Below are 25,687 nucleotides of genomic sequence, written 5' to 3'. Positions count from 1 at the left end.
GAGCCGGCAATATCTGCGGATAGCGGCCAGTTCACGCTCAGCTGGCAAGATGCGGGGATATATTCGAGATGAGAATGTACGAATTTTTTTCTGTTGTAGAGCGAGTGTGGTGTCCTGTAACGGGCCCCGGCTCAGAGCCGGATGGGCCGGAAGGAATTGGGAAAACCAACTGTACTCAGCACGGCGTCAACCGAGGCTTATTCATACCTACACAACCAAGACACAGGGGCGTCCTGTACAGATACTTCAGTGAAAAGAGCAACGACTGTGCTGGCTGGCTCAGAGTTCCGGAATGTACAGAGTATGGTGATTTTACCTCCAGGTTTTCGAGCTCAACAAGCGCTCAAATCACCACCTAAACGCGACAATCGACCCTGACGATGCCGAGGTGTGTTGTCTTAACTCCGGCCCACCAAATGCCAAGCATCAAGAGCACGCATTTACCGTATTGTTACCTACTCCGTACTTCCGTACACAGTACGGGATATCGGTGAAAGCAAGGGCCCGTGGATTCGTCTCAGGCACCGTAACCCCGTTGCAGCAAGCTCCTACAACAGTACATACAGGAGTAGTTTGGACTGATAGGTCGATGATTACGACATTTCCGGAATACTCCAGGATGGACACCACGAACAATGATGAGTTCGACAAAGGTGGCAGCCCGAAATGCCCCACAAAATGCATTGGAGAGGCCTGTGCATTCCAGGTTGCCAATCTGACGGTTTCTGACCACCTACCCACACCACCGTTCCGAAACGAGCCCCACCACCAATCAACCCAAAACAGGGTGCATCCACTGACGGCGCTGACAGCGGTTGCCTGACGCCGGGTTACGAAGCCGTGCGAGGCTTCCATGTCAGCACGGAATTGGCAACGCCAAGAGCAACCTTGGTCTCGGTGCGATTCTCGTTCTCTCTCCCAGATCGAGAGAATCAAAGGCTCAACCAGTTCGCCATTCGACATCCGACGCAATGCAGAACCCATGACAGGCGCAGATTTCCATTGGTGTACGCAGTAACAACACGATTACAACGCCGGGAGGAGCAGCTACCTCAAGGTTGAACCGAAGATCCCTGTCGGCCGCGCAACGCCAGGTTGCACTTTCTGGATGGCCCAGATGGACGAGTAACAACTGACGCACTTTCGCAACACATCTCGCTTCGCTCCCCAGCAATGGCGGCCCCAAGTCGATGGGGATCCTTTCTCCAGCAGGCCGTGGCCGGAGTCGAGGCCCGCCTCGACAACATTCTCGCTGACAAGGAGGACGGCGATGCTGGACCGCAGAGGGAATCCAAACAAGCTGCCCCAGCGTCGCCGGCCAAACAAAGTTCTGGTATGTCCCATAGGGGCGGCGCATTGCTTAGAGACACGCTATTTCTGACGCGCCGAGTTGGTAGTCGGCCCTTCCAGGACCTCCTCGACCACTCGCACCAATGACCGACTTCAAGAGCGGCTGGCGAAAGCCATGGCTGCCAAAGCGGCAACGCGCCCGTCCGGATCCGCCCATGGGAGTCCGCGTCAGAGCCTCGATACGTCCGGCCGCAACTCGACTGACAGTGTAGACCGCCCGGGGCCGACAGTGAAGGAGCTCGCAAAGGGAACACCTTCTCCGCGTGCTTCTCAAGACCTTGCAAGGACGTCGCATGACGACAGCGCACCACAGGCACTTGAGGAGAGGCTTCCGGTCAATGGGGCGAAGGAGGACCAGGAGCCAACAGAGGAGTCCAACGGCGCACGAGTCTCAGCAGACATTGTACCTGCTGTCACCTCGCCCCCCGAGCGCATACCAGCCATGGTAGCCCCGGAACCCCTCACGGAAGCCGAAGAAGTGAAAACGACCCCCACACCGAATGACGTTGGCGACCGCGAGCCGGAAAAGGACGGCGGCAGTACCCTCGACCACACCCAGCTGCAGCACCAGGAGGAGATCCACGGATACGTGGAACGAATAGACGCCCTCGAAGCCAAGCTCCAGTTTCTTGCACGGGAGGCGACCGAGTCGGCAAGGAAGGCCGCGTTGGCTGCCCCTGCGGGAAGCATCGAGAAGAAGCTGGCTGAAAAAGACCAGCAGATTGCGCAGCTGGTGGAGGAGGGCAAAAGCCTGGCGAGCACAGACCACAAGCACCGCGCGCTTGTGAAGAAGCTGCGCGCTACCATCGCTGAGAACGAGAAGGAATTGGGCGTCCTCAGAATAGCCAAGGACAAGTCCGCCAGGGAGATCGAAAGCCTGCGCAGCCGCGCCCGGCGGGCCGACGAGCTGGAGAAGATACACGACGGCATGCAGAAACGGCTAGACCAGACGCAGAAGGAGCTAGGCGCCGTACGATCAGAAGTCCGGTCCAAAGACAGCACCATCGCCGAGCTCCGAAACCAGCTGCAAGTGGCCACGGAGCAGGCGGACGCCATGGCCGCCAAGGTGAACGAGCAAGCGCGGGAGCAAGATAAGCGGCGAATCGAGGATTTGGAGGAAGAGGTGGCTGCCCTCAAAGTTGAAAAGAATCTGATCGCCGACCGCGCGAAGGCGCAAGCCACGGAGCTACGGGAGAAGGCTGAACGGGCAACCGAGCGGGCCCGGGCGCTGGAACTCGAGCTCAAGGCCGAGGTGCAGGTGATGGAGGGCAAGCTGGAAGCGATGCGGGTGCGGGCCGAGGAGGCGACGTCGGGCGCCGCAGGTGATTCGCAGGCCAAGCTGCTGCGGCAGATAGAGACGCTGCAGACGCAATACTCGATCGCGAGCGAAAACTGGCAGGGTATTGAGACGACGCTGCTGGCACGCATTACTGGGCTGGAGAAGGAGCGGGACGAGGCGTTGCAGCGGGAATCGGAGATGCGAAGGAAAGCGAGGGAAGCGGTGAGTATTGCTATGCCTTTCGTCCGTCACCAGCCTGGACGATATGCTAACCCTCGAAGGCCGTCCGTGCAAAGCGGCAGGAAGAGGAACTGGAGGAAGCCAAGACCAAGATACCCACTATCCAGGAAAACGTGAAATCCTACCAGAACAAGCTTGACTCGCTCACGAAACGGGCCGAAGAAGCGGAAGCAGCACTAGCCAAAGCCAAGGCCGAGTTTGAGAAGCAAAAGCAGTCATGGGAAGCCGAGAGAGAGGAACGCCAGCTCCGAGAGCCGCCGGAGCGTCCCCGGTCCTGGCTGGAAGGCCTCCCCGGCGGCTCGTTCCTCAAGCCCGAAAGCCGGCCGGCCTCGCCACAGCTGACGAACCCCCAACGAACCTTCAGCACCGACTTCCTCGGCATCTCGACTCTCACCAGCAAAGCCCGCAAGATCTCAGCCCCCTCCAGCAACAGCGACGCCGGCGTTGTCGGCCTCGAATCGCGCATGCCCTTCTCCCGACGCCCGTCTGCGCAGCCCCCGGCCCGACCAAGCCTGCCTTCCCAACCACCAGCAAGCAACATCTTCAGCCCGCTCTCCGTCTTCAGCCCTACCTCCGAAGCGCCGTCCCTTCCCGGCGGCAATCCACTGGACAGGGAAGTCCAGCGCGGCGAGGACGCCTTCGAGGGCGGTGCCGAGACGTCGTCGTCGCCGCCGCAGAACGTCCTGCAGGACATGGTCTCGGTGTCGACCGTCGCCGCCGGCCCGTCGGTGCAGCTGATCGAGCGCATGAGCGCGGCGGTGCGCCGGCTCGAGAGCGAAAAGGTGGCGGCGCGGGAGGAGCTGGCCAGGATATCGCGGCAGCGGGACGACGCGCGGGCCGAGATCGTGGCGCTCATGCGGGAGGTGGAGAACGGCAAGGCGGCGGTGAAGAAGGCGGAGGCGCTCGAGGCCGAGGTGGCCGAGGTGAGGCAGCGGTACGAGACTACGCTGGAGCTGTTGGGGGAGAAGAGCGAGCTTGTCGATGAGCTCAGACAGGATGTGGAAGACGTGAAGGCCATGTACAGGGATTTGGTGGAGAGGACGATCAAGTGAGGACCGAAGAGGGCGAGTGAAAGACCGGTATTCTTGACAGACAAAAAAGGACAATTTTACCTTTCCAGGTAACGATATCTGCGCGGCAGCAATATTGTGTGCATGAGATGTCATCAATCAAGCCGGGGTTGATTGTGCTATGCCTCTCTATCCTGGCTCAGCGACCTCCCATCAATGACCAGAAACCCACGATTGACCACCACCGAACGTGGGGAGCCATTTACAGCTCGATGCCCTCCTCCTCGGCCTTCCTCTCGATGTACCTCCGAACCTGCATTTTGTTGTCAGCTCACAACCCACGTGGTGAAAGTTAAGCAGCATCAACTCAAACACGCACATCCTTCCCGGGAGCCAGGTCCAACGCCAGAAACCCATCCACGTCCCTCTTATCGGTGTCCGCGCCAGCTTTCAGCAGGGTAATCGCCGCGTCACCTGCAAGTCGGTTCGGTTTGTGTTAGCGTCACACGTCCCTATCGCTGCTACTCCTCACATGCATCTTTCATGGCGCCGTCTTCTTGGGCTGACGCGAGAACGGCAGAGGAAAAAAATCACTTACCGTGCCCCTCGGCAATGGCGTGGTGCAGGGGCGTCTGGCCGGCGCTGTCGGTCGCGTTGAGCGGGCTGCGGTGCTTGATCAGGAGGTTGATCATGGGAACGGAACCGACGGCGGCGGCGCGGTGGATCGGGTACTCTGTTTATTTTCGCGATGCGTTGGTTAGTTCTTCTCCTAATCAGGGGCTTCAAAAGTGAGGACGGAGGAGGATTTGACGTACGGCCGCGCTTGTCGCGCACACGCGTCGAGGCTGCCGGGGTGTGCTGCTCAAGCAGCCGGCGGGCCAGGTCGAGGTTGGCCTTGGAGGCCAGGAAATGCAGGGCTGTCTGTAAGGGAGGTGCTGCGCATTAGAAAAGTGGTGGGATAGAAACAGGCAAACCAAGTGGTGGTTGTGTTTACCTGACCATTGTTGTCTACCGGGCGAAGCAGCGTTAGTAAACAGGCTGAGGATGATGGGATCAGAACGGATGAATGTTTACTTACTCGTCTGGTTGACGTCCGCGCCCCGAGCGAGCAGGATATCCACAACTTTGTCGCCGTCCTTAACGCTGGCCGCGATCATAAGGGGCGTCCAGCCGCTGTCGTCCTGGTCTGTTGTCAGAAACGGGACAGCGGTGTATAGTGACCATAGTGACCTGGTTTGAGTCGAGGAGAACACACTTCAGCATCCGGGTCGAACCCTTTTTGGCTGATCAGCAAGCTGACAATCTCAGGCTGGTTGTAGGAAGCGGCCCAGTGGATGGGCAGGCGACCATCATCGTCCTTGAGTTGGGCAAGCTTTGGGTTCGCCTGATCCCCGTCAGTACCGAGACAAGAAATAGAGCAGAACCGAAGCGGGCAAAGGCGGCACGGAAACGAACATGAAGCAAAGACTCCACGACGGCAACTAAGAGAGCATTAGTACAATATCCAGTGCTATTTCCATGCATTTATGCGCATCACGAGCAAGAGACTCACTGTTCCCCTCACGGGCTGCCGCATGGATGGCGTACTTGTTGTTTTTTTCTTCCATGGTGCTGTTCTGCATCAGTGGACGAGGACTGTGTTGTGGGTGCGAAGAGCCTTCGTAATACGCGACCAATTTAACGCAGGCCGTAAGGTAGGTATTCTGGCAACCTTTACTGAGATTGCTCAAGCCGTTTAGGCCTGAACGTCATGTAAGTGATGCCTTCCAGAAGCGATGCGTGCTGGGATCATGCGACCCTGGGCATTCACTGCAGAATGCAGGGTTTAACAGGAGCTTGACACACTGTGCGGGTCCCTTACCTCCTCACCTGTTGTGCTGGGTAATCCGTATGTATTGTACTGTACTCTAAGGTAGGTAGTGTACAAAGTTACACCCCCAGCTGTGGCGCGAGCTTCACAGCAGCCACAGGGTGCTGCTTAAACTTTTAGAGCGCCGAACATGCAGCAAGTGGATCTGTCGCCATCATCAAACCATCAAACCGCGACAGGGGACCGCGCCATCAGCTGGACGACAGACCTCGCCAATCTGCGCCGTTGACCCCGTCATTTTGCATAAGAGATCCTCGAAATGCTCTCTGCCATGGCAGCACCACAGGGGGCCGCCAATGGCGCCGACGTCACGCGGCTCGAGGCCCTGATCCGCAGCAACGCGCGCAAGACGAAAGCCATCTACACCAGCACAGCCCCGGATTCGGCCGCCAGGAAGCGGATAAAGCTCGACCCTGGCCTGGCTTCCGAAGAACCCGACATCACCAAGACGGCCCTTTCCCTCCGCCTGCACGCCGAATACAGCGATGTTCAGACCCTTCCCGAAGCGATCGCCAAGAAGCTCTCCGCGGCCGGTCCGCGCAAGAAGAAGGCCAACGCCGAGGAAGCGCCATCCGAGTCGGAAGAGCACGCACGCAAGTTGATAGAAGGCATACCCGCGAGCAAGACCGCCGGCGCAGCAGCCGGCGCCAACTCGAGCGCCCTCGTCCTCTCTCGGAACCGGCCCGCCGGCTCGACCGCTGCTGGAGGGAGACCGCAGGCGCGCAACGAGCCGCAGAACATGAGCCTCGCGCGGCGGCCCGACAGCCTCCTGGCGCAGCCGCGGCCCGACTGGCACCCGCCGTGGAAGCTGCAGCGCGTCATCAGCGGGCACCTGGGCTGGGTGCGCGCGCTCGCCGTCGAGCCGAACAACCAGTGGTTTGCGTCGGGCGCGGGCGACCGCACCATCAAGATCTGGGATTTGGCGTCGGGCCAGCTGCGTCTGACGCTGACGGGGCATATCTCGACCGTGCGGGGGCTGGCTGTGTCGCCGAGGCATCCCTACATGTTCTCTTGCGGCGAAGACAAAATGGTCAAGTGCTGGGATCTGGAGACAAACAAGGTGGTGAGTAGCCCGGACCGGCTCGTATATCACGGGGTCTCTATCAGACGCTTGGGATGCTAACTCAGTCGCGGCAGATCCGGCACTACCACGGCCATCTCTCTGGCGTGTACACGCTCAAGCTGCACCCCACCCTCGACGTGCTCGTCACCGGCGGCCGCGATGGCGTCGCGCGGGTGTGGGACATGCGCACCCGGAGCAACGTGCACGTGCTGTCGGGCCACACCGGCACCGTCGCGGATCTCGTCTGCCAGGAGGCCGATCCCCAGGTCATCACCGGCAGCCTGGACTCGACCGTGCGCATGTGGGACCTGGCGGCGGGCAAGACGATGGGGGTGCTGACGCACCACAAGAAGGGCGTGCGCGCGCTGGTCACGCACCCGACCGAGTTCACCTTCGCGACGGGCAGCACGGGCAGCATCAAGCAGTGGAAGTGCCCCGAGGGCGCCTTCATGCAGAACTTCGAGGGGCACAACGCCATCATCAACACGCTCGCCGTGAACGACCAGAACGTCTTCTTCTCGGGCGGCGACAACGGCTCCATGAGCTTCTGGGACTGGAAGTCCGGATATCGGTTCCAGGCTCTGGACACGACGGCGCAACCCGGCTCGCTTGATGCCGAGGCCGGTATCATGAGCTCCATTTTTGACATGTCGGGCGCGAGGTTAATATGCGGCGAGGCAGACAAGACGAGTGAGTGCATCATCTTTTTATTCTTTTCGTCTGCCATGCCATGTGCATTGAGACTAAAAATGGTACAGTCAAAGTCTGGAAGGAAGATCCGAATGCAACGCCGGAATCACATCCGATCGAATGGAAGCCGACGTTGTCGAGGAGGAAATACTAGGAGAGTGGAGGGGCTGTCAGGCTGTCAACCTGGATTTCTTTCTACATTATCGCACTTCGGTACCGGATAACGAGCACGTCACAAGACTCGGAGGGGAGTTGAGTGTCTCTTTCATCACTCAGTTTCCCATCCCCATTCTATCCTCCATTCCCGTGATCGATGTATATGGGGTATCTCTACAAAATCACGCCGAGCGCCTTGATCTCCGGGTCGTCGCGGAACGCTAACCTGACCTCCTCGTCTCCCACCGCCAGCCGCATCTTACTCGGCCGATCCGCCTTGTGCGCCTCCAAGTTGATGATGCCGGCGCCCGCGAGGTCCACGGCCGCGGCACTCAGACCAGCAGGCCGCACCAGCTGCGAATGATTCTTCGCCCGCGCGGACGTCATGAGCCCGGGATCTGTCCCGGCTGCGCTCGTAACCCCGCCCACCGCCTTGCGGTCGAGCAGGGCCAACGGCCTGCTCTCCCCGGCCAGTCTCAGAGCCCGCTGCATCTCCTCCAGCACGTCTCCAAACGTGCTCTCTGCCACCCCCGTCCGCTGCGTTCGCATCAGAAGCGCCGTCAGCAGCAGCCGCGCCGCGAAGGGGAGCGTCCGCAGGCACTGCTGCAGCGGGTTGCTCGTGGCCTCGCTGATGGCGCGGCGGACCGTCTCGATCGTCACTCTCCCCGTCGCGCCTTTCTTCTTCTTCTTCGGAGTGCCCCATTCACCGCCCGCCGCCGCCGCCGCTGCCGTCTTAATAGGATTCTTCTTCTTGCTCGGCGTGTCCGGCACGACGGCGGCATCCGTCTCGTCATCCCCCCTGCTCCTCGCATCCGCCTCGGCCAGCTCGACGGCCCGCCGGCAGATGTCCAGCGCCCGCCTGGCGTCGCCGCTCACGGCCGCGACCTTCCGCGCGGCAAACTGCACCGCGTCGGCGTCGACGATGTCGCCCGGCACGCCCTCCAGCCGGCTCTGCACGATGCGCATCAGCTGCTCGTGGTTGTACCCCGGGAAGGTGATGCGGGTCAGGCCCAGGCGCGAGCTGATCTTGTTGCTGAGCGTGCGCTCGGGCAGGTCCATGGTGTTGGCGACGGCGAGCACGATCAGGCGGCTGTGGCGCAGGCCGGGCCAGTTGAAGAAGTTGTACATGACGCCCTGGTTGCGGGTCACGAGCTGGTCGAGCTCGTCCATCAGCACGACGCAGGGCACGCGCCGCGGCGACGGGTGGCTGAACTCGCGCTCGAGCAGGTCGAGCGCCTGCGCGGGCGACACGCGCTGGCCCTTGAGCGCCTCCCACAGCAGCGAGTACGCCTGGTGCGGGTCCGTCACCTTCATGCCGTTGATCTCGACGAAGATGAAGTCGTCGAGCTCGTCGGCCCGCACGGCCGCGTCGAGGTGCGAGACCACTTCGCGGACCGTGGCCGTCTTGCCGGTGCCGGGCGTGCCCGAGATGTAGATGCAGGTGCCGGTGCCGTCGGTGATGGCGGCTTCGAGGTGCGAGTAGACCAGGCTGAACTCGGCTTCGCGGCAGGGGAGGCTGGTGGGGACGGAGGCGACGTGGAGCTGGGCGCGGGCGACCTGGTAGGGGGAGGACTGGGTGTGGTGCGGGGAGAGGACGCGGGTTGCGAGTGGCGTGAATTCGAGATGCTTCTTGACCATGATCCGGCGGTGGGAGGAAGGCGTGGCTGGTTTGCTGCCCGGCTTGCGTCTGCTGCTGGGTGTGACGGCGTCTCGCGTGCGTGCTCTTTTTGGGGTACGTGGTGCTCCGGGGGCGTAGTCGCCTTCTCGGTCGTCGTCGTCGTCCGCTGTCAGCTTGTAGTCTTGGTCTGAGGGTTCTTCCTTCGCCGCTCGCCGCCTGCGGGTAGCCTTGGTGCCCTGGCGGACCAAGTCTTGCAGGCTCTCGATGTCGCCCCGGCCGCGGTACACTTCCTCCCAGACAAACTCTTCTGTGTAGGTGCATGTCCGTGTGTTGCAGCCTCTGCGGCAGATAAACACCTTGCCGTACTCGTTGGCCTTCCGCGGCACCTTGCCGGTCGGGTACTTGGCCTTAAAGGCAGCTTCGGACATGATACGGGCTTTCCCGTTGATGGTTGTTAGGGGGTTGACATCGAACGTGGCGGTTATGTAGAGCTCGTTCTAGGCCCGAGGACAGGCGGTCAGCGGAGCCAGAGGATGCTGCAGCAAGCGCGAAATGCACCCACCTCGAGGAAATCGGTCCTCTTCTTGGGGTTGCGGATCTCCTGTGCAGAGGAGAACCACATGAAATTGGCCGCCTTTTCTCCATCCTCGTCGACCTGAAAGTCGCATATTATGCCAACCCAGGCTTCGTTAGCGCCCTCGGCCTTGAGCAGCATGGTGTCCCCCAGGTAGCACTCGAAGCTGCCCATGCGCGCACCAACAATATGGTTCCGCTGGGCGGTTGAGCGCTTGCGCTTCCTCCCCGTCTCTGATGCAGGGTCCGCCTCTGCCTCTGGCTCTGCCGTTTCCCTCTCGAAGATCCATTCCCACGGGTAGTCGTCGGTCCCGAGCTCATCGTCCGAGTCTTCCCTGGCGACGCCGGGGAGGTGGCGTGTTGCTCGAGCCCCACGCCCGACGAGGCCCGGCATCGTCAGTTCTAGAGAGCCTGGAATTCAAGAAACTCGATTCCGGGAATCGGTGACCGGGAGTTGGCAACAGAGTGGTTCACGAGTCCTGGATTGGTGGAGGGACGCGTTCGACGCGTCTTGGCCGCGCTTTTTCGCGTCGGTCAATTAAGAGTGCCAAGACTTGGTCCACACACGTAGCCTGGCGCAGCTCCTGAACCGACGGAATATTCCGTATAACTACCCCCAGTCCAACTCCATGCCCTGCCATTAGCCATTCCTAGCAACCCTTCACACAAGGCATGTCACCCTTCTCTGTTGCTTCGCCTCTCTGTCAAGCAGCCACACTGGTGCAAGTGATGTTCTGAATTGCTTCTATTGTGTGATGTCTTCTTTATTCGGAAGGAAAGCTGCATCACAGTTTGCCATGCAAACTCAGAGCACTAACAACTACATATGGAACACTAACAACTACATATGGAAGTAAACAAAACAAAGAATAAGGGGGCAAGTTATGGTGAAGTGCGTGCGTCTCTTGCATGCACAAAACATACTCGTGATTTCTGATTTCCTAGCTCTCTGGATTCTGGTCATCATCTTGGATTAGCCGTGTTGTTAAGCACTTAGCCAGACGGCCAAGGGCTCGAGAGCTGAGTGCCCAGGGGGCGGGTGCTGCCTTTCACAGAATACAAAACCTTTGCAGTGCTCCTATACTCAGTTCTGGTAGATAACAAGGGCGAGCACTGAGCTGCTTGTTAGGCTAGCAATTGCCAATCCGTTCTTGTATTTGTATCGCAGAACTGCCAGTAGCAGTTGGACTGTTGAGATTCGCAGTCACTGAGTTCCGCCCAGTTCCGCCCAGTTCCGCCCTGGTGCTTTACCCCGGGCCCGGTTTCTCAAGGCTCCGCTTTTCCCTATCTTAGAATCGTAGATAGTAGTTCTGATTTCCGAGTTACAAGGTTCAGAAATCTTCAAGCCGCCAAGGTTGCGATATCCTTGGACCTGGTTCAGCTCACATGGACTTGAACTTCCAACCACCACCTTCACCTTCCTGCTCCCCAGTTCTGGTTTCCGTCCCAACACTTCACCAATTCTGGAACACCGTCCGAACTTGCACTGGTCGGGCCGATAATTGTTCCATTTTCATTTCCGATCTCCATGGCCTACCTATTTACTCTCTCCCATCTTTGGGGGTTTCGATTTTCCTCCGACCTCCAACAAGCGGAAGAGCGACCGCAGAAATGTAAGCCCCCCGCCCACCTCGCGACGACGGCAGCAACAGGAGAATATCATCGCCACTGACACAACCATAGCAAACAGAAAATATCCAAGATGCCCAGGAAGTGGGCGAAGGGCAAGCGCAATCGCCGGGGGGGGCAGCAGGCCCAGAAAGGAGCGGCGGCGGGGCCCTCTTCTGCCCCGGATCCGACCGCGTCCGGGTAAGCTTCTCTCAATTTCGCATCTTTTTATCGTTTGTTTTTGTTTTCCCGGACCCAATTTTATTCCCTGGAATTTCCTCCAGACTCTCGTCACGGTTGCTCTCTAGCGACGTCTTCAAAGCTATCCACGGGCTCGAGGCGAAGGGACGACGGTCAACACCACGCTCCAGATCAAGTACCCGCTACCCGCCTAACTCGCACATTATCTGGGCAAATGCTCCGACATCGCACATGTTTGGCTCGGGCACCTCTGGCCAGCCATCTTCATGAAGCTGTTGCCTGGAGCGGGAGGCGACCAGCTGCTCCTTCCTGACTTCGCCCCGCCCAACCAGCCCGCGGCTTCTCACTCGAGGCGAGCACGAGTCGACCAACGCATTCGCTACGTGCCTGGTCCCGCTTTTCCCTTATTTCCTCCTCCTTCCAGGTTTTCATTGCGCATCCGAATCTTGAACACATATTCCACCGCGTGCCTCTTTCTGCTGGAGGTGGCTTGCTCAAGCGCCTTCCGAGTTGGTTCGAATTTCGAGTCTAACCTGTGTTTTGGGTAATCTAGAAATCCAGTGCCAGCGGCCAGTCCTCCCGCCGGGGTCAGGTAAGTGGCCTCTTAATCAGGCTTCTCAATCAATCATCTGGTTATGTTTTGGGATGCTGATATTATCGAACAGCGAGACCCCAACCCGACAGCCAGCCTCGAAACTCATCCGGGGATCACCGCCGCACATTCCTGCGCCTCCACAGAAACAGCCTCAGCAACCCCGGCTTGAGGTGCCGATTGACAGAACACAGGCTGCCGCGATGAGGAAGATCTTCAATTCTGGGGCCGACCAGGTCCTGGCAAAGCCCCCGCCCAAGCTGGTTGTGACGGTGAGTCTGATCGCCAGCATCGATTGCAAGCTGGATTGGTTGCCTAAGATCTGCAGGTCCACATCGTCTTGCCGGCGCATGGGCGCGGCTTCAAAGATGTCGACCCCTCAGATGTCGACACCAGGGCCTTGCTTTCGCGGGTCGCCAAAGACCACAAGGTGAAGATCGACGCCGAGGAGAGTGACTCGTTCGTCACGGTCACCGTCAAAGCCACCCACAGACCAGCGGCTAAAGACGCCATTGCTGTGCTTCGGGAGCGACTGTTATACCAGCCCGGTGAAGAGGCCGTGTGGCGCACCCAACTGATGGTCCATCCCCCGAAGGCCGGCAAATCGTACTTCACTGCAGTCCTCCAGCACAAAGAGGGCACCATTGGCCGGCGCGTCGTTGCGCAAGAAACCACTGGCCTCAAGCCTGTCAACACAGATGACGTTGCGGCAGTCGAGCTCGAGTACAGGGACGAGCTGACACGGAGCCTGGATCTCACTGCTAAGATCCTCAGACAGAACCCGAATGGCATGCGCATGAGGGTACTTTTTGGCACCCTTGTTCTCGACGAATGGCCGAAGAACAAGACCGATTACAACTTCGCCGAGTTAACAAATCTGGTCCACCGCGCTGGAGGCAGAGGCACAGCCCACATGGAACTCACGTGGGTTCCCCGTTTGCCCACTTCCTTCACCAGCTTCACTAACGCGCCTCCAGACTCAATGAGATCTCCGTAAAGACTCTCAGGGGCCGTCTTACATCCTCTAACATGGAGCTTCCTGAATCGGTGCGAGAGTACCTCGAGCTAGAGCTGGAGCATGCCCACTCTCTCATTGTGGAGACCAAAAACTTGCGTGTTGAATCGACCCTGGAGCCCGTCCAAGCCCAGGGAAATTGGAAAGAGAGTACGAAGGAATCTCGCCAATTCACTCTTGGTCCATTCAAAACCTCGCTGCAAGAGAAGCAGCCGAAAAAGGCGGAAATCGCCACCGCGTGTCCAGAGGGGTAAGACACGGCATGCTCTTTTTCTATAGGCGCCAGCAATTAACCTCAAGAATAGTCTCCACGACTGGGCGCTTGAAATTCGCCACAGAATCGCCGACGATGTCAAGAATTCAGCTCCTTTCACGGTTCAGGAACTGGAGCGGAATCTTCGATTCAAGGGAGATGCGCTCCGAGACGATTTCCCTGATGTCACTATTTCTCCCCAATTCCTCTCGCGTCACGACGTGACAAAGGTCTACAGCAAAGAAACGTGGCGGTACATGCTCAGCATGAGATACGTGGTGGAGATTAACTTGTTTCGTGAGATGGGCCAGCAGAAGTCGGCAGTGGCACCGGGCGCGAGGGGCACGGTGGCGCTCTATAGCGAAGACTGGGACGAAGACATGCGGGCGGGTGCGCTGCCGCCGCGGCAGTGGAACGACAGCTTTTCCGAGCAATTTTTGCGGCAATCTGACGGAGAAACGGCGCCGGGCGAGCTGCCCGGCCAGGCGGCGCAGCCGATGGAGCACTTGCTCCTATGGATCAAGTGGATCCGGTCTGTGCTCGATGAATCGGTGGACGGCAAGGGATCTTCGGGTACGATGTGAAGCTGAGCGCTTGTGATGAAGATGGGCGGGCGGGTTGGTTCTCACGGACACTTTTCTTCCTCTGCGTGTTGTGTTCGCGTTCTGGGTTCTTTGCGATGACTTTGCTATTTCATCCATCGTTGCGTTGTATGGTACGGCACTTGGGAATGCTCACAGGTTTTCAATGAGATGTATGGGCAATGTGCTTGGTGAAGGATCGCTATTTGGCAGGTCGAGAACAAGAAAACCCTTACAAAAAAAAAAAAAAAAAAAAAAAAAAAAAAAAAAAAAAAAAAAAAAAAAAACTCCTGGGCCCACAACAGCCGTGACAGTGAGCATGCGCATGAGCTTTGACGGTTTGGGCAAGGATGGATGGTTTATGCAGCATAGATTGTGCTATATGATCGTTGTGCCATGCTGGCTTTGTTATGTCATGATGCAGGCTGTCCTCCCGCGCCCAACCCTTGGGCCAACACTTTTTGGCGTAAAACTATTGAATGGGTTGTCATCAGCATCTTGGAAGTATTTGTGTGTCATTGGACTGGGAAGGAGAGAGGCCAAAAGCCAAGAGGAAGAGGGGAAGGAGGGGAGGGAAATGAAGGAATAAAAACTGACCTTCTTCCACCACGCGCAGGTTGTTGGTCTTTGCCTGCACGATGCCCTCGAGCCCCTGGATGTTGCCGGCCAGTTCCTTGATCTTGGCATCATAGAACTCTGCTGCGGATTTGGTGTCCTGCGTGGGGATGGGAAGATGGGTCAGTTGAGCGTATACGGGGGGGAGAGGAATGTGGTCACCTTTTCTACGTAGTAGCCCGTCCCGACGTCGACGAGCACCCTGTCCGGGTCGGAAAGCTGGCCCTTGACATAGAGGGAGTTGGTGAGCGGGACCAGGATGGGCTTGTCTTCTGCGGGTGGCTGTCAGTCGGTCGGCCTGTCGGTCGGCCCTTTTCGGGCTCTGTCTGACTGTCCGGGAGGAGGGTGAGAGCGAACGCACTGTCAAGGGCCGAGGAGCCCGACTTGACTATCCGCAGGCACTCCTTGAACTTGGCCTGGGCAGCGGCGAGCTGGGCGTATGAGGCCGACAGGTGCTCTACCTCCCCGTCGAGCTGCTTCTTGACTGCGCTGAGTTGCTGGGCGCTGAGGGAGGCGAGATCGACTGCGACGCTGTCAGTGCCTCGTGTCGTGTCATGGCTCGCGTGTATCGCTCGAGCGGGGGATGGCCATCTTTCAGTGGCTTAGAGTTGAGTGATGGCTCGGGACCGACCGACTGACCTGCCTCTCCTTGTTGCTGTTGTTGACTCCCGCGGCTGGCCATTTCGATTTTGAGCAGCACCGGCTGACTTCTGAAGGATAGGACTGAGAGTATTACAGTCCTGCGGTTGGGCCGTAGGACTCGATGCACTCGCCAAGCCAGGCACGGATTAAGCCCCAACCAATGCTTTGAGAGAAACGAGGCGTAGTGCCGCTGCCCCGCTAAGGACGGTTGCGCTGTGCGGATGTGGGGGCTCTTTCTGAAGCTCCGCGGGGTTGCAGCGCAAATTGGGACGTCACACTTGGTGGGGTTGTGCAGAAACCGGGGGACACCGTTTGCTCTTAGCTCCCCTCAGCCGTCAATCAACTTTTGGCAGACTCGATGGCAGCGACTGTTTGCTGTTGAAACCACGAGCAAATCCAGTATTCATAAAGTACGTTTATGTTACTCAGTATCCTAAAGATATTGCGCCTAAAAATATTCGCTAGAAGTATGAGGGACTTCACGGTTCACGCAGGCTGCGGATTTAAGTCAGGGAGGGACCTTCCTTCGCTCACAGAGATGCCTCGTTAGTTGAATAAACCCTTGAGTTGTTGCCTACAGCGGTTTGGCCTCAAACAAACTCCGTTGCTTCACAGCACAGCTCTCACCCAGCTTGCTGTTGCCTACCACTTACCAACGAACTGGGCTTGCAGTCCTAGGACGCTTGACTCTTACATATATTTTGTGGCCGCCATCCCACTCCCAATCCCCAATTCCACACAGCCAAGTAATTTGATCAGGCACCCTCTGCCTTTCACAACCCCTTCTCACTCACTGCAGCTATGCCCCCTCAACTACCCCCCGGTGTCCGCGTCCACCATGACCACACTACGTCGCCCAGCCCCGGCAGCAAACGCCGCTCCCTTATCGCCACCCGCGCCTTCGCCCCTGGCACCCCCATAGCGACCTTCTCCAACCCACTCCTCGCCCTCCCGGACGGCGCCACCATGCGCACAACCTGCAACTACTGCCTCCGCGTGGGTGCCTCCTCATCTTCCTCTTCCACCACCGACAACAACAAAAACAACAGCAGCAGCGGCGACGGTAGCAGCAGCAGCAACGGCACCCCCCTGCGCGCCTGCACGGCCTGCAAAGCGGCGGTCTACTGCGGCGCGGCGTGCCAGCGCGCCCACTGGCGGGCCGTGCACAGGGCCGAGTGCAAGATGTTTTCGCGCGTGCGCGAGAGCGCGGGCAAGGAGTGGCTGCCGACGCCGGTGCGGGCGGTCGCGCAGGTGCTGATGCTGCTCAAGGGCGGGGACGCGGCGGCGACGGAGGCGTTCGGCGGCGGCGGAGGCGCATGGGCGCTGGAGGGGAACGTGGAGGGGTTCAGGGCGGATGAGGCGCTGTGGCGGGACTTTGAGCTGCAGGCTGCGGCCGCGGCGGTGTATGCTGGCCTGTTGGAGTCGGAGGAGACGCTTGAGAAGGCGAGGGAGGTGCTGTGTAAGGTGGGTTTCTCTGTTAGGTTGAGAGGCTGTCCAGGCTGGAGGAGGCGGAGAGGTGCTGATGAGATGCAGATACAAACGAATGCGTTCAACCGGTTGGACGCGGACACGGGCCTTTCGGGCATCTTCTTGGATGTCGGGCTGGCCATGGTCAATCATTCTTGTGTGCCGAACGCGTTCATCGGGTTCGACAGGAGAACAGCTGTGTTGAGGGCTGAGCGCCCGATTCAAGAGGGGGAGGAAATCACCATTTCGTACATTGGTATGTTGACATTCAACATCAGGACGAGTAGCGGGTTGCTAACTTTGCTTGAAGACAACGCTCTGCCCAAGTCGGCTCGACAAGAAGCACTTCGACTGTACCATTTCCGCTGCGACTGTCCCCGCTGCAGGGATGATCTCGATGTCTACGAGGTTTGCCAAACTTCGCCCGACATACCCCTGAACTCATTTAGTCTCCAGCCGGATCTGTCGAAGCTGCGAAGCCCGCCAGTTGACCGGTCGAGGGTGTCCAAAGGCGAGATCGAGGCTATCTACAACAGATGGCAAAAACTCGACAAGCCGAAAGGGGATGACGAGGAGGAACACACGAACCTCGCCCGCGCCCGGTGGGAGCTGTGCAGGCCACTCATCGAAGCCAAACTGTGGGCGGTGGAGCCTTTACCAACAACCATTCTCGAACTGGCAACCTGCTGGCAGACGAGCTACAAGATGGTCGTCTATGCGCTCCCCCTGCTCTGTTTCCTCTGCACTCAGTGCGATCCTTTCAAGCTGGTAGCACCGTTCATGCCTGCGAGGATCAAGAGCATCGTGGCCGTCGTCAAATTGTTAGCAGTGACGGGGGAGCTCACGGCGAGCGGCGCCCTCGCGACGAGGTGCTCGCATGAGGGTGTCGTAGGAACCCTGGCCATGGCTGATCAGGTCAGCATGTGCGAAGCTCTGCTGCGTCTTGCTGTCCACCATGGCTCCATCGGCGCGGCAGAGGATTGGGACGTGCTGAAGCAAGCAAAGTCGATGCTTGAAGACGTCGAGAGCCTGGAGGGACGGGATCAGGAGTCGGCCTTGGTTCGAGCGTGGGCGACGGATCCCGAGGACCCGGATGGAGCTGCCTTCTTTGAACGTCAGGTGCTAAGCCCTGTCAACTCGCTCGCGTCCTTTGCGATCGAGATCTTGGAGGCGACGTTGAGGGGAAAGGGCCTGATTAGGAAATAAATAAGGGAGGATGCACATACATGCATCACCGTTTTCTAGGACGGGTTGAACTTCCATTTGCCGTGCTGATGGTACGGCTCCGCAGCGACTTCACGCGCTCCTTGGCCGGGTTAGCCATTCGTGGAAGGCCTTCGTTATCCGGCGTGTGTTCTTGAGGGGCGCCTGTCTCTGTATCAACCGGCCAAACAGGCGGCGTGGCATACTTTCGGTCTAAGAAATCCGAGCAACCGACAGAGGACGAAGGCCGCTTTGTCACAGGTTCGAGGACTGGCGAGGCGGTTCGTTTTCGCGTGCCAACCAAGAGATCGGAGGACGCCGACAAGCCGCCTGGATCGGCAATCCGGCTTTGGCGGCGATCCGCAGCCGGTTGTCTGCTGGCTTCTACTCTTTCGACCCTTCCCTTCAGAATCTCCAACTCCATCTGCAAGGTCTCGACCTGGCTTGCCCGGCTGCCGATTTTGGCGATATTGCTCGTGAGCACCTCGAGCTCCCGAGAGGGAAATGCTGCCTCCACCTGTCCCGTCTCTTTCGAACCAGACTCTTCCACCTGCCGTCTCAGGTGCATAATCTCCGCCCGAAGACTCGCCATGTCCTCCGCGTGCCGTGCTGCCGTGACCTTGGCTCTGGTCTCCGACTCCAAACCCTCCATTGCTCGTCTTTGCCCGCTGAGCTCCGATTTGAGCTCATCTATCTCCTCCTTCAGGCTCGTGAAGTGTTGCGCTACTTCTCCGAGCGTGCAGGTGACGGAGGCGAGCCGGGCCTCTAGACTGGCAAGCGCAGTGGGGTCTTGAACGGACGCTCGCACTGCAGCAATATCGGCTTTCATGGAACCAATATCTTGCTGGAGGTTCCCGATAGCACCGTGCGAGCTATCCGCCTTGCCCTTCAGCTTGGTGATTTCGACCTCGATGCGGCTCGCCCGTTTGTCCAAGGCCGAGACGATCCTGAATCCATTGTTGTCTATTCGTCTGATGTCTTCCCGTTGGCTGTGAAGATCGGCTCTCAGCTTCTCTAGCTCGGCAGGCTCAGGGAACGCCGACGAGAAGCCTGCTCCTTGCGATGGGTCGGGACGATGTGTACGGGTGACTCTCGAAGGCTCGGCAACGCTCAGGACCCGCTTGATGGCAAACTCGATTTCCTGGCCAGTACTATCTAGCAGATCAATTGAAGCGAGCCTCAGCAGGAGTTGGTTCCTGGGTAGCTGGTGTCAGGCCTGTTAACGCCACGGAGGTCAGAGGACGTACTGGTCCAGCACGTGGTTCACCGGCGTTTGAACACATTTGAGGCCTAGCAAGGCGCCGCAGTTGGCGCAGACGATGTCTTGAAGGTGACTACATCAAGGTGTGTCAGAACGATAACATCGTAAACGATAACATCGTAAATATGATGGCAACACATGAGACACCGAGCGATATTACCATTCTTCTACCAGGGTATCCGGCTCGCCGACGCGGACGCTTCCCTGACACTGGACAGCCAGGTCGTCTTCTGGCTCTACAACCGGACTGAAATAGCTCTTGCCGATCTGCGTCCACAGATTGGCGAAGCGGCCGATGGGGGCATCGCACTTTCTGCACTCACAGAAGGCCGTCTCCATCGCCAGTTCACTGGGCGATATCTTGATGGGTGGATTGTTGCGAGAATTGCTGGGAGGGTCTGCCGGATTAACCCGGGTCACGAAAAAAACGTGCGCCCAATCTGACCCTCGTGTCAGGCATTTTTGCCTGCATTCGGCCTGGACTGAGAGCCTCCAGCTGTTGACTCGGTTGCCTTCGTCCACTGCGCTTCAGGGAGCAAAACAGAAAGAGCGAACGGGTTCTTGGTTCTGGCCCAAAAAGGGTTAGCGCCCCTCCGCCCCACTAGTCAATGGCATCTGTGTGTAAATCTGCGGCTCCTCAGCTTCCACTTTCCGCTTTTCATCTCAAACATCCTTCACACACACCGTCTAACCGGCCTTCTTTCGTTTACTTGAACCGACCCTGTTTTTTCTTGAAGCTCCAGCACCCGCCTAACGAGCGCGGGCTGTCACCATGGGGAAGAACAGGAAAAACAAATCAAATCGTGGCATTTTTGCCACTACGACCACCCTGGCGATGAACGGCGGCGAGAGCGATGATGCCGTCCATGGCGCCGTCACGGCGGTTGCCGCTGGAGCTTCCCCGGTGGATACGGCCGCGGATCTGGCAGGCACGCCCCAGACGCTTGCCTCGAAGGAGTCCTCGGCGGGTAGTCTAAAACGACCAAGCCCCCATGATGCCGATGACGACGACGGATGGCAAACTATCGAGCGCGGCAGGCCGGTGAAGAAGCACAAAAAAGTCCCTGGCCCCAACTCAAACCGGTACCCGGCCATCTACTTCTCGCCGCAGGCAAGGTTGCAGGCTATGATCAGTGTTTCGTCCCTGCGCGACCTCATCGTGTACATCTTCGCCGACGGCCCCGCCCCGCAATGGGTTGCCGTCAAGCACCGCCCCGAGTTCAGGAAGATCGTTGCGATCGTGGTTCCCGGCCTCGAGGAGGCCATGTTCAAGGAGAATGTGGATTTTTCCACCTACAACAAGCTTCCGCCGGATCAAGCGACCGACCGGATTGCTACGGCCCCCGATGACTATTATCCCCGCGTGCTTAAGGAGGAGGCTCTACCACCCGCCCTGAAGCCATTTGCCGAAATGTTCCCGCATCTCTGGCCTGTGAGAGCACCGGGCGACGACAAGTATGCCAAGCTGTACTCTCCACTGCAGTCGATGCTCACGGTTCCTCTTTCTAAAGAGAAGAAAGGCGGCGTCCAGCCTTTAAACGAACCCCGCGGCTGGAAAGACGAGAGGACAAGGATTACAGAATTCTTGGCCACGACGGATGAGCTAATGGAGCATGGCTTCCCAATACATCCCGCAATGCTCCCAGACGGAGCGAAACGGGATGCGTTCAGGGACCCGGACGGTTTTGTCCATACCAGGGTGACCAGACTCGAGGAAGGTGATGTCCCCGAAGCCGAGATCGAGCAGGGCAGCATCACGGCAGGCCGCCAAGTCTTGGCTCTCGATTGCGAGATGTGTATGACCGGAGAGAAAGAGTTTTCTCTCACCAGGATAAGCCTGGTGTCCTGGGACGGCGAGGTCGTCCTGGACGAGCTTGTCAAACCTGATAAGCCGATCATAGACTATGTCACGCGGTTCTCGGGGATTACAAAAGAAATGCTCGACCCTGTCACGACGACCCTGAGCGACATACAGTCTCGACTGCTGGACCTGTTGCATCCGCGCACCATCCTTGTGGGGCACTCGCTCGACTCGGACCTGAAGGCGATCCGACTTGCCCATCCTTTCATCGTTGACACCTCCATCCTTTTCCCCCATCCGCGCGGTCCGCCACTCAAGTTATCCCTGAAGTCTCTAGCACAGAAATACCTCAACAGGGAGATCCAAAAAGGCGATGGCACCATCCATGGACATGACAGCATCGAGGATGCCAAGACCTGTCTCGATCTTGTCAAGAAGAAGTGCGAGAAGGGCAAGGCCTGGGCTGCTGGCGACGTGCAAGGCGAGAACCTATTTAAAAGATTGGCTCGTGCCGGTACCGCCTACCGCGCCACGGCCGGACCTGGAGCAACGGGCGGCCTGCCTGTGGGAAAGAGCAGCGCAGCCGTCGACTGGGGCGACGCGACAAGAAGCGCTTGCAACGCTGCAACCGTGACCATCTCGTGCGAGTCCGACGCCGAGGTGGAGGCCGGCATTATCCGCGCCGTCAAAGGCGACCCGGACGGGCTCGAGGTCCCCGGCGGCGGTGTCGACTTCGTCTGGGCGCGTCTGCGCGAGCTAGAAGCCTTACAAGGGTGGTGGAACCGCAATAAAGTGGTCGGCGACGGACCGGGCGGGCCCCCTCCGTCCAGCCAGACCGAGGATGCCGGCAGCGGCGATCCCGGCGATTCGCCCCTCGAAAGATGCCTGACCAGCCTCAGCCAGCGACTCAAGCGCATCCACGACGCGCTCCCGCCCTGCACGGCCTTCATTGTCTTCAGCGGCACGGGCGACCCGCGCGAGGTGGGCCGGCTGCAGGCGATGCAGGCGCAGTTCCGCAGAGAATACAACACCCCGGGGTCCAAGTGGGACCAGCTCAGTGTCCAGTGGACCGACAAGGAGGAGCAGGCGCTGCGCCGGGCGGTGCGGGCCGCAAGGCGCGGGATCGGCTTCATCGGGGTGAAATAGGGGCGGCCGCCGCCGCGATGGTCCGAGAATCTTTGGTGGAGGACATGTAATGTCTGCTATACTTGGTGTCGGGCCACGCTGCGCGTTGTTTTTCGGAGGTTCGTGTCTTAGTATGCGTTGCGTTGAGAGACCTGGGAGATTTACAGGACATCGGGTACCGCAGCCGCGGTGGCCCCCCGTCCACCTACGCAGTGTCTTGATTGGTCGGAGGATGGATGAGTTGCAGCCTGGTCCCACAAGCGTACTTGATACCCCGTTCGACCTCTGACATAGATCAACGGAGATTTCGCACGCCTAGTTCGCAGAGGTTGGTAAATAAACCAGCCCGCTGCATTTGGACAATGAGCCCGTCACATTATATGCACCCATGTACATGTGATCCGTACAGCCGCTCTCTCTATCTACCCCCGCCGCCTTAACGTGCGGGGTCCAACATGCTCCGCCAAAGCCTTGCAGACGGAAAGTGCATATTACAGGCCGACTGGAGGCAGATGGGGCAGTGACCAGATGCCCGTCAATGATACCTCGCTGCGCCTCTGAGCTTCAGCTCGCCCTCCCTATTCCGCGCATCTAGATTATCCGCAGATCCAAGGGGTCCTGTCCTCAGGCTCCCCAGCAAATGTTGTAGCGCTCCCCATGCTTGGTAATGCGTACTTGGAACAACACATCACGCTAGTCATCAGTCCCGCCTTGTTTTGCTCGACTCAACCAATGCAACGGTGACCAGCCGTAGAATGGAAAGAGTGAGACAAGACGGGGAAGAATTTCCCTGCGGTGTAGTAGAGTTACTTGGTTAGTAGACGATTATCCTCTCCCACAGCACCCTCCCGGTACCAGTCAGGTACCACATCCGACGGCCTCGGCGGAGCGCTTCCCGGTCAGAGTCGCCGGGGCCGCCGTCATCTTCCCCGTCAAAAGTCAAACTCGCCCCGGAAAATATCCGGGTCGACGCCGACGACCACCTTCTCGGCCAGGTCGGGCCGGCCCATCTGGGTGAAGACGCGCCGCAGGGTGTCGTAGAGGGTGGTGCTTCGGTTCTGGGTGGTCATGGCCTCGATGCGGGCGTCGGCGTTGGCGGCGTCGGCGCCGGCGCCGAGGAGCTCCCTGGCCTTCTCGCGGCCGCTCTTCTCGACGGTCTTGTGCATGTCGAGCGCGGCGAGCAGGTGGCCGGCGGCCTCGGCGTGGCAGCCGATGTTGATGCACGACACGCCGAGGTTGTAGCGGGCGCGGACGAAGTTGGGGTTGATGGAGAGGGCCTTCTCGTAGGCGGCGATGGCCTCCTCGGAGCGGCCCGAGTTGGCCAGCGTGGCGCCCAGGCGGTTCCAGAGCAGGTGGACCTGCTCGCGCTGGTTGGATGTGCCCAGCTCGGAGCTGTGCAGCGCCGCCTGGAAGCAGTCGACCGCCTTGTCGTACTCCTCGGCGCCGTAGAAGAGCACACCCAGGCCGACCTGCACGTCCGGGTCCATGTGCTCGCCGTCGGGCGCGAGGCGCGCCGCCGAGAGGAAGAGGTCGGTCACGCGCTCGTGCAGCTGGGCGCGGTCGGTAAAGCCCATTTCGGCGGCCGACGAGAGCTCGGTCGGGGCGAGGATCTGCGGATACTTGACGGAGAGCCAGCGCTCGAGGGTGCGGTAGGCAGTGCTGTCGTAGCCTTCGTTGGTGTAGGAAACGGCCAGCGCCATCAGGGCGGCGAGGTTGTTGGGGTCGAGCTTCAGGGCGTGCTCGAGCGCTCGGATGGCGGCCTCCTCTTTCTCGTTTTGGGCCTGGACGTTGCCGAGGTAGACCCACGCTTCAACGTGGTCGGGGTTCTTCTGCACGGCGGCTTCGAAGGCAAGGGCCGCGAGCGAGAGGTTGCCGCCCTCCTTCACGATGCGCACGCCCTCCTCGAAGGGATTGGGTTGGTCCTGGAACAGGTTCTCCTCCTCGAAAAGATACTCCTGCACGATTGGGTCGGCGCCGTAGCGATTGTTGAGCCCCCAGTCGTGAAGGTTATCGCCGCCAAAGTGGGAACTGTCGAACTTAGCGAAGTCGTCTTCGACGTCATCCAACTCATTCATCGCCTCTCGTTCGGCCTGAATGCCGCGCCAGATCGATTCGAGATCGCCGTAGCCGGTTTCAGAGTGCAGCAGCTTCTCGTCCATCCGGTCCAGCTCCCGTTCCATCGCCTGTGCTTCGTCCTGCTCCTCGCGGAGCTGCCGGTCGTGCAGCTCCATTTGTCTGAATTGTTCTTCCCACTGGCTCTCGTCTAGCTCGACCACCTTGCCCTTTCCCTTGCCCTCAGCCTCCTGTTGCGGCTGCCGGGGAGCAATGTGCATCTGAGGCCCGTACATGGGCTGGAACATGGGGCGCATCATCATGGGATGGCTCATACCCCCCAGCGCCCCGGGAATATGGGACTGAGCGAGCATGCCGGCGCTGGGCCCCGGCATGGGGCCGGCTCGGGCGGTGGACGACGCGGAGCCGTTCATGTGCTGGAACTTGGCGAACTCTTCGGGGCTGAAGTGGGTTTCCGGCGGTGCGTTGAAGGCGGCCTCCATGGCGGCCTGGGTGTCGGGCGGGGCCCAGGCGGACGACATGGGCGAGGCGGAATGGGCGCGGAGATGGACGCCGTGGCTCTGGTCGATGTGGACTTGGTTCATGGGGCCTTGCTGCTCGAGCGGCATCTCGGGGAGGCCCGGGGTCCGGTGGAGGAAGCCGTTCACAATCTGCAGCGGTAATGATGCGTCAGTATCCGGGCACACATTCCCACGTGTACTCCTTTGCCCACTCGCTCATTGTTTCCTTCCGAGGCTGGTGGATCTGCTGCTTTAAGTAAACTCACCTCGTCCTGGGGCGCGTTGTGGACGGCGCTCCTGAAGCCGCCAACGGCAGGACTCGGCCCTCTGCCGGCAAGTCTGTCATGCTGGAGGCTCTTATCGTCCTGGACATGTTTTGTGAATTGACTGAGCGGGTTGCCCGCCGAGGAGCATTCAGCGCCGCCAAGAAACGACATGGCTACTGCGGTGCGATGCGACGTGGGATGCGGGCAATTCGGAGGAGGAAAGACGACGCTCAAGCGAGCGATCTAGGTGCTGCCAACGCGGGGCTGATGAAAGCGGACGATGGGAGATGCAGAGAAGCGGAACAAAAGAGCAACCAGAAGCCTTCGGCGAGAAGGGGACGAGGGCGCCAACGGGGGAAGAGATCGGGTCGAAATAAGGCGCCAGCGGCTGGTTCGTTGTTCGTTGGCGACAAGGTTGCGAAGTTGGGCCGCGTTCGCTGTTGGCGGGCCTGGATCGCTACTCTGGCGCGCGCTTGTGCACAGCAGTTCTGTATTCGGATTACAGCGGGCAGATGTGTTGGCGAAGGGCCCCGCTCGCTTGGTAGCGTATCCGAGATGCCGAGGCAGCGTGTTTCCTTTCCCCGGCTTGCAAGCTGTGGGGCCAGTTCGAGCCGCCCCACATAACTCCAGGTACC

General features: G+C 59.3%; 9 protein-coding genes across 9 annotated transcripts; 5 read left to right on the top strand and 4 right to left on the bottom strand.

Moving 5' to 3' along the window:
* Nucleotides 1-1,079: 1,079 nt before the first annotated feature.
* Nucleotides 1,080-4,172, top strand: THITE_2112364 (uncharacterized protein). The gene is made up of 3 exons (XM_003651695.1): nucleotides 1,080-1,333; nucleotides 1,398-2,851; nucleotides 2,911-4,172. The coding sequence occupies exons 1-3, from the start codon at nucleotides 1,174-1,176 to the stop codon at nucleotides 3,919-3,921; spliced, it is 2,625 nt and encodes an 874-aa protein (XP_003651743.1). The 5' UTR covers nucleotides 1,080-1,173; the 3' UTR covers nucleotides 3,922-4,172.
* Nucleotides 4,173-5,847: 1,675 nt separating this feature from the next.
* THITE_2112358 (uncharacterized protein) lies at nucleotides 5,848-7,744 on the top strand. The gene is made up of 3 exons (XM_003651694.1): nucleotides 5,848-6,812; nucleotides 6,887-7,502; nucleotides 7,571-7,744. Exons 1-3 carry the CDS (start codon nucleotides 6,021-6,023, stop codon nucleotides 7,654-7,656), a joined length of 1,494 nt encoding a protein of 497 aa, XP_003651742.1. The 5' UTR covers nucleotides 5,848-6,020; the 3' UTR covers nucleotides 7,657-7,744.
* A 35-nt stretch (nucleotides 7,745-7,779) lies between these two features.
* THITE_2112355 (uncharacterized protein) lies at nucleotides 7,780-10,366 on the bottom strand. The gene is made up of 2 exons (XM_003651693.1): nucleotides 9,839-10,366; nucleotides 7,780-9,773 (listed from the first exon to the last, which is right to left on the bottom strand). Exons 1-2 carry the CDS (start codon nucleotides 10,241-10,243, stop codon nucleotides 7,833-7,835), a joined length of 2,346 nt encoding a protein of 781 aa, XP_003651741.1. The 5' UTR covers nucleotides 10,244-10,366; the 3' UTR covers nucleotides 7,780-7,832.
* A 2,087-nt stretch (nucleotides 10,367-12,453) lies between these two features.
* THITE_2143130 (uncharacterized protein) lies at nucleotides 12,454-14,102 on the top strand (the record flags this gene model as incomplete). The annotated part of the gene is made up of 4 exons (XM_003651692.1): nucleotides 12,454-12,522; nucleotides 12,579-13,174; nucleotides 13,228-13,515; nucleotides 13,571-14,102. The coding sequence occupies 4 exons, from the start codon at nucleotides 12,454-12,456 to the stop codon at nucleotides 14,100-14,102; spliced, it is 1,485 nt and encodes a 494-aa protein (XP_003651740.1).
* A 205-nt stretch (nucleotides 14,103-14,307) lies between these two features.
* Nucleotides 14,308-15,584, bottom strand: THITE_2112352 (uncharacterized protein). Its single transcript, XM_003651691.1, has 5 exons — nucleotides 15,354-15,584; nucleotides 15,076-15,237; nucleotides 14,877-14,986; nucleotides 14,697-14,814; nucleotides 14,308-14,571 (listed from the first exon to the last, which is right to left on the bottom strand). Exons 1-5 carry the CDS (start codon nucleotides 15,394-15,396, stop codon nucleotides 14,513-14,515), a joined length of 492 nt encoding a protein of 163 aa, XP_003651739.1. The 5' UTR covers nucleotides 15,397-15,584; the 3' UTR covers nucleotides 14,308-14,512.
* A 570-nt stretch (nucleotides 15,585-16,154) lies between these two features.
* Nucleotides 16,155-18,029, top strand: THITE_68287 (uncharacterized protein; the record flags this gene model as incomplete). The annotated part of the gene is made up of 4 exons (XM_003651690.1): nucleotides 16,155-16,589; nucleotides 16,650-16,820; nucleotides 16,890-17,079; nucleotides 17,134-18,029. The coding sequence occupies 4 exons, from the start codon at nucleotides 16,158-16,160 to the stop codon at nucleotides 18,027-18,029; spliced, it is 1,689 nt and encodes a 562-aa protein (XP_003651738.1).
* Nucleotides 18,030-18,576: 547 nt separating this feature from the next.
* Nucleotides 18,577-19,699, bottom strand: THITE_56406 (uncharacterized protein; the record flags this gene model as incomplete). The annotated part of the gene is made up of 3 exons (XM_003651689.1): nucleotides 19,448-19,699; nucleotides 19,274-19,360; nucleotides 18,577-19,222 (listed from the first exon to the last, which is right to left on the bottom strand). Coding segments are annotated over exons 1-3 (912 nt in total), but the record flags the coding sequence as incomplete, so codon positions are not given.
* A 265-nt stretch (nucleotides 19,700-19,964) lies between these two features.
* On the top strand, nucleotides 19,965-22,234 carry THITE_2094955 (uncharacterized protein; the record flags this gene model as incomplete). Its single annotated transcript, XM_003651688.1, has 1 exon — nucleotides 19,965-22,234. The coding sequence occupies exon 1, from the start codon at nucleotides 20,060-20,062 to the stop codon at nucleotides 22,232-22,234; it is 2,175 nt and encodes a 724-aa protein (XP_003651736.1). The 5' UTR covers nucleotides 19,965-20,059.
* Nucleotides 22,235-22,899: 665 nt separating this feature from the next.
* Nucleotides 22,900-25,387, bottom strand: THITE_2112341 (uncharacterized protein). The gene is made up of 2 exons (XM_003651687.1): nucleotides 25,053-25,387; nucleotides 22,900-24,936 (listed from the first exon to the last, which is right to left on the bottom strand). Exons 1-2 carry the CDS (start codon nucleotides 25,221-25,223, stop codon nucleotides 23,146-23,148), a joined length of 1,962 nt encoding a protein of 653 aa, XP_003651735.1. The 5' UTR covers nucleotides 25,224-25,387; the 3' UTR covers nucleotides 22,900-23,145.
* Nucleotides 25,388-25,687: the final 300 nt, after the last annotated feature.

This window comes from Thermothielavioides terrestris, chromosome 2 (genome assembly GCF_000226115.1).
Source record: "Thermothielavioides terrestris NRRL 8126 chromosome 2, complete sequence".
NCBI classification, from domain to species: domain Eukaryota; kingdom Fungi; phylum Ascomycota; class Sordariomycetes; order Sordariales; family Chaetomiaceae; genus Thermothielavioides; species Thermothielavioides terrestris.
The sequence above is the reverse complement of the archived record's forward strand: the minus strand, read 5'-3'. Positions and strand labels throughout refer to the sequence as shown.

Excerpts from the sequence above, each read along its gene's own strand:
- THITE_2112364 (XM_003651695.1), top strand. The coding sequence starts at position 1,174 with ATGGCGGCCCCAAGTCGATGGGGATCCTTTCTCCAGCAGGCCGTGGCC. Across the intron at positions 1,334-1,397 it reads GCCGGCCAAACAAAGTTCTG|TCGGCCCTTCCAGGACCTCC; the intron begins GTATGTCCCATA and ends CCGAGTTGGTAG. Across the intron at positions 2,852-2,910 it reads GAAGGAAAGCGAGGGAAGCG|GCCGTCCGTGCAAAGCGGCA; the intron begins GTGAGTATTGCT and ends TAACCCTCGAAG.
- THITE_2112358 (XM_003651694.1), top strand. The coding sequence starts at position 6,021 with ATGGCAGCACCACAGGGGGCCGCCAATGGCGCCGACGTCACGCGGCTC. Across the intron at positions 6,813-6,886 it reads ATCTGGAGACAAACAAGGTG|ATCCGGCACTACCACGGCCA; the intron begins GTGAGTAGCCCG and ends CAGTCGCGGCAG. Across the intron at positions 7,503-7,570 it reads CGGCGAGGCAGACAAGACGA|TCAAAGTCTGGAAGGAAGAT; the intron begins GTGAGTGCATCA and ends AAAATGGTACAG.
- THITE_2112355 (XM_003651693.1), bottom strand. The coding sequence starts at position 10,243 with ATGCCGGGCCTCGTCGGGCGTGGGGCTCGAGCAACACGCCACCTCCCC. Across the intron at positions 9,774-9,838 it reads AGAGGACCGATTTCCTCGAG|AACGAGCTCTACATAACCGC; the intron begins GTGGGTGCATTT and ends CCTCGGGCCTAG.
- THITE_2112352 (XM_003651691.1), bottom strand. The coding sequence starts at position 15,396 with ATGGCCAGCCGCGGGAGTCAACAACAGCAACAAGGAGAGGCAG. Across the intron at positions 15,238-15,353 it reads ACAGCAACAAGGAGAGGCAG|TCGATCTCGCCTCCCTCAGC; the intron begins GTCAGTCGGTCG and ends ACAGCGTCGCAG. Across the intron at positions 14,815-14,876 it reads CGGGCTACTACGTAGAAAAG|GACACCAAATCCGCAGCAGA; the intron begins GTGACCACATTC and ends ATCCCCACGCAG.
- THITE_2112341 (XM_003651687.1), bottom strand. The coding sequence starts at position 25,223 with ATGTCGTTTCTTGGCGGCGCTGAATGCTCCTCGGCGGGCAACCCGCTC. Across the intron at positions 24,937-25,052 it reads ACAACGCGCCCCAGGACGAG|ATTGTGAACGGCTTCCTCCA; the intron begins GTGAGTTTACTT and ends TTACCGCTGCAG.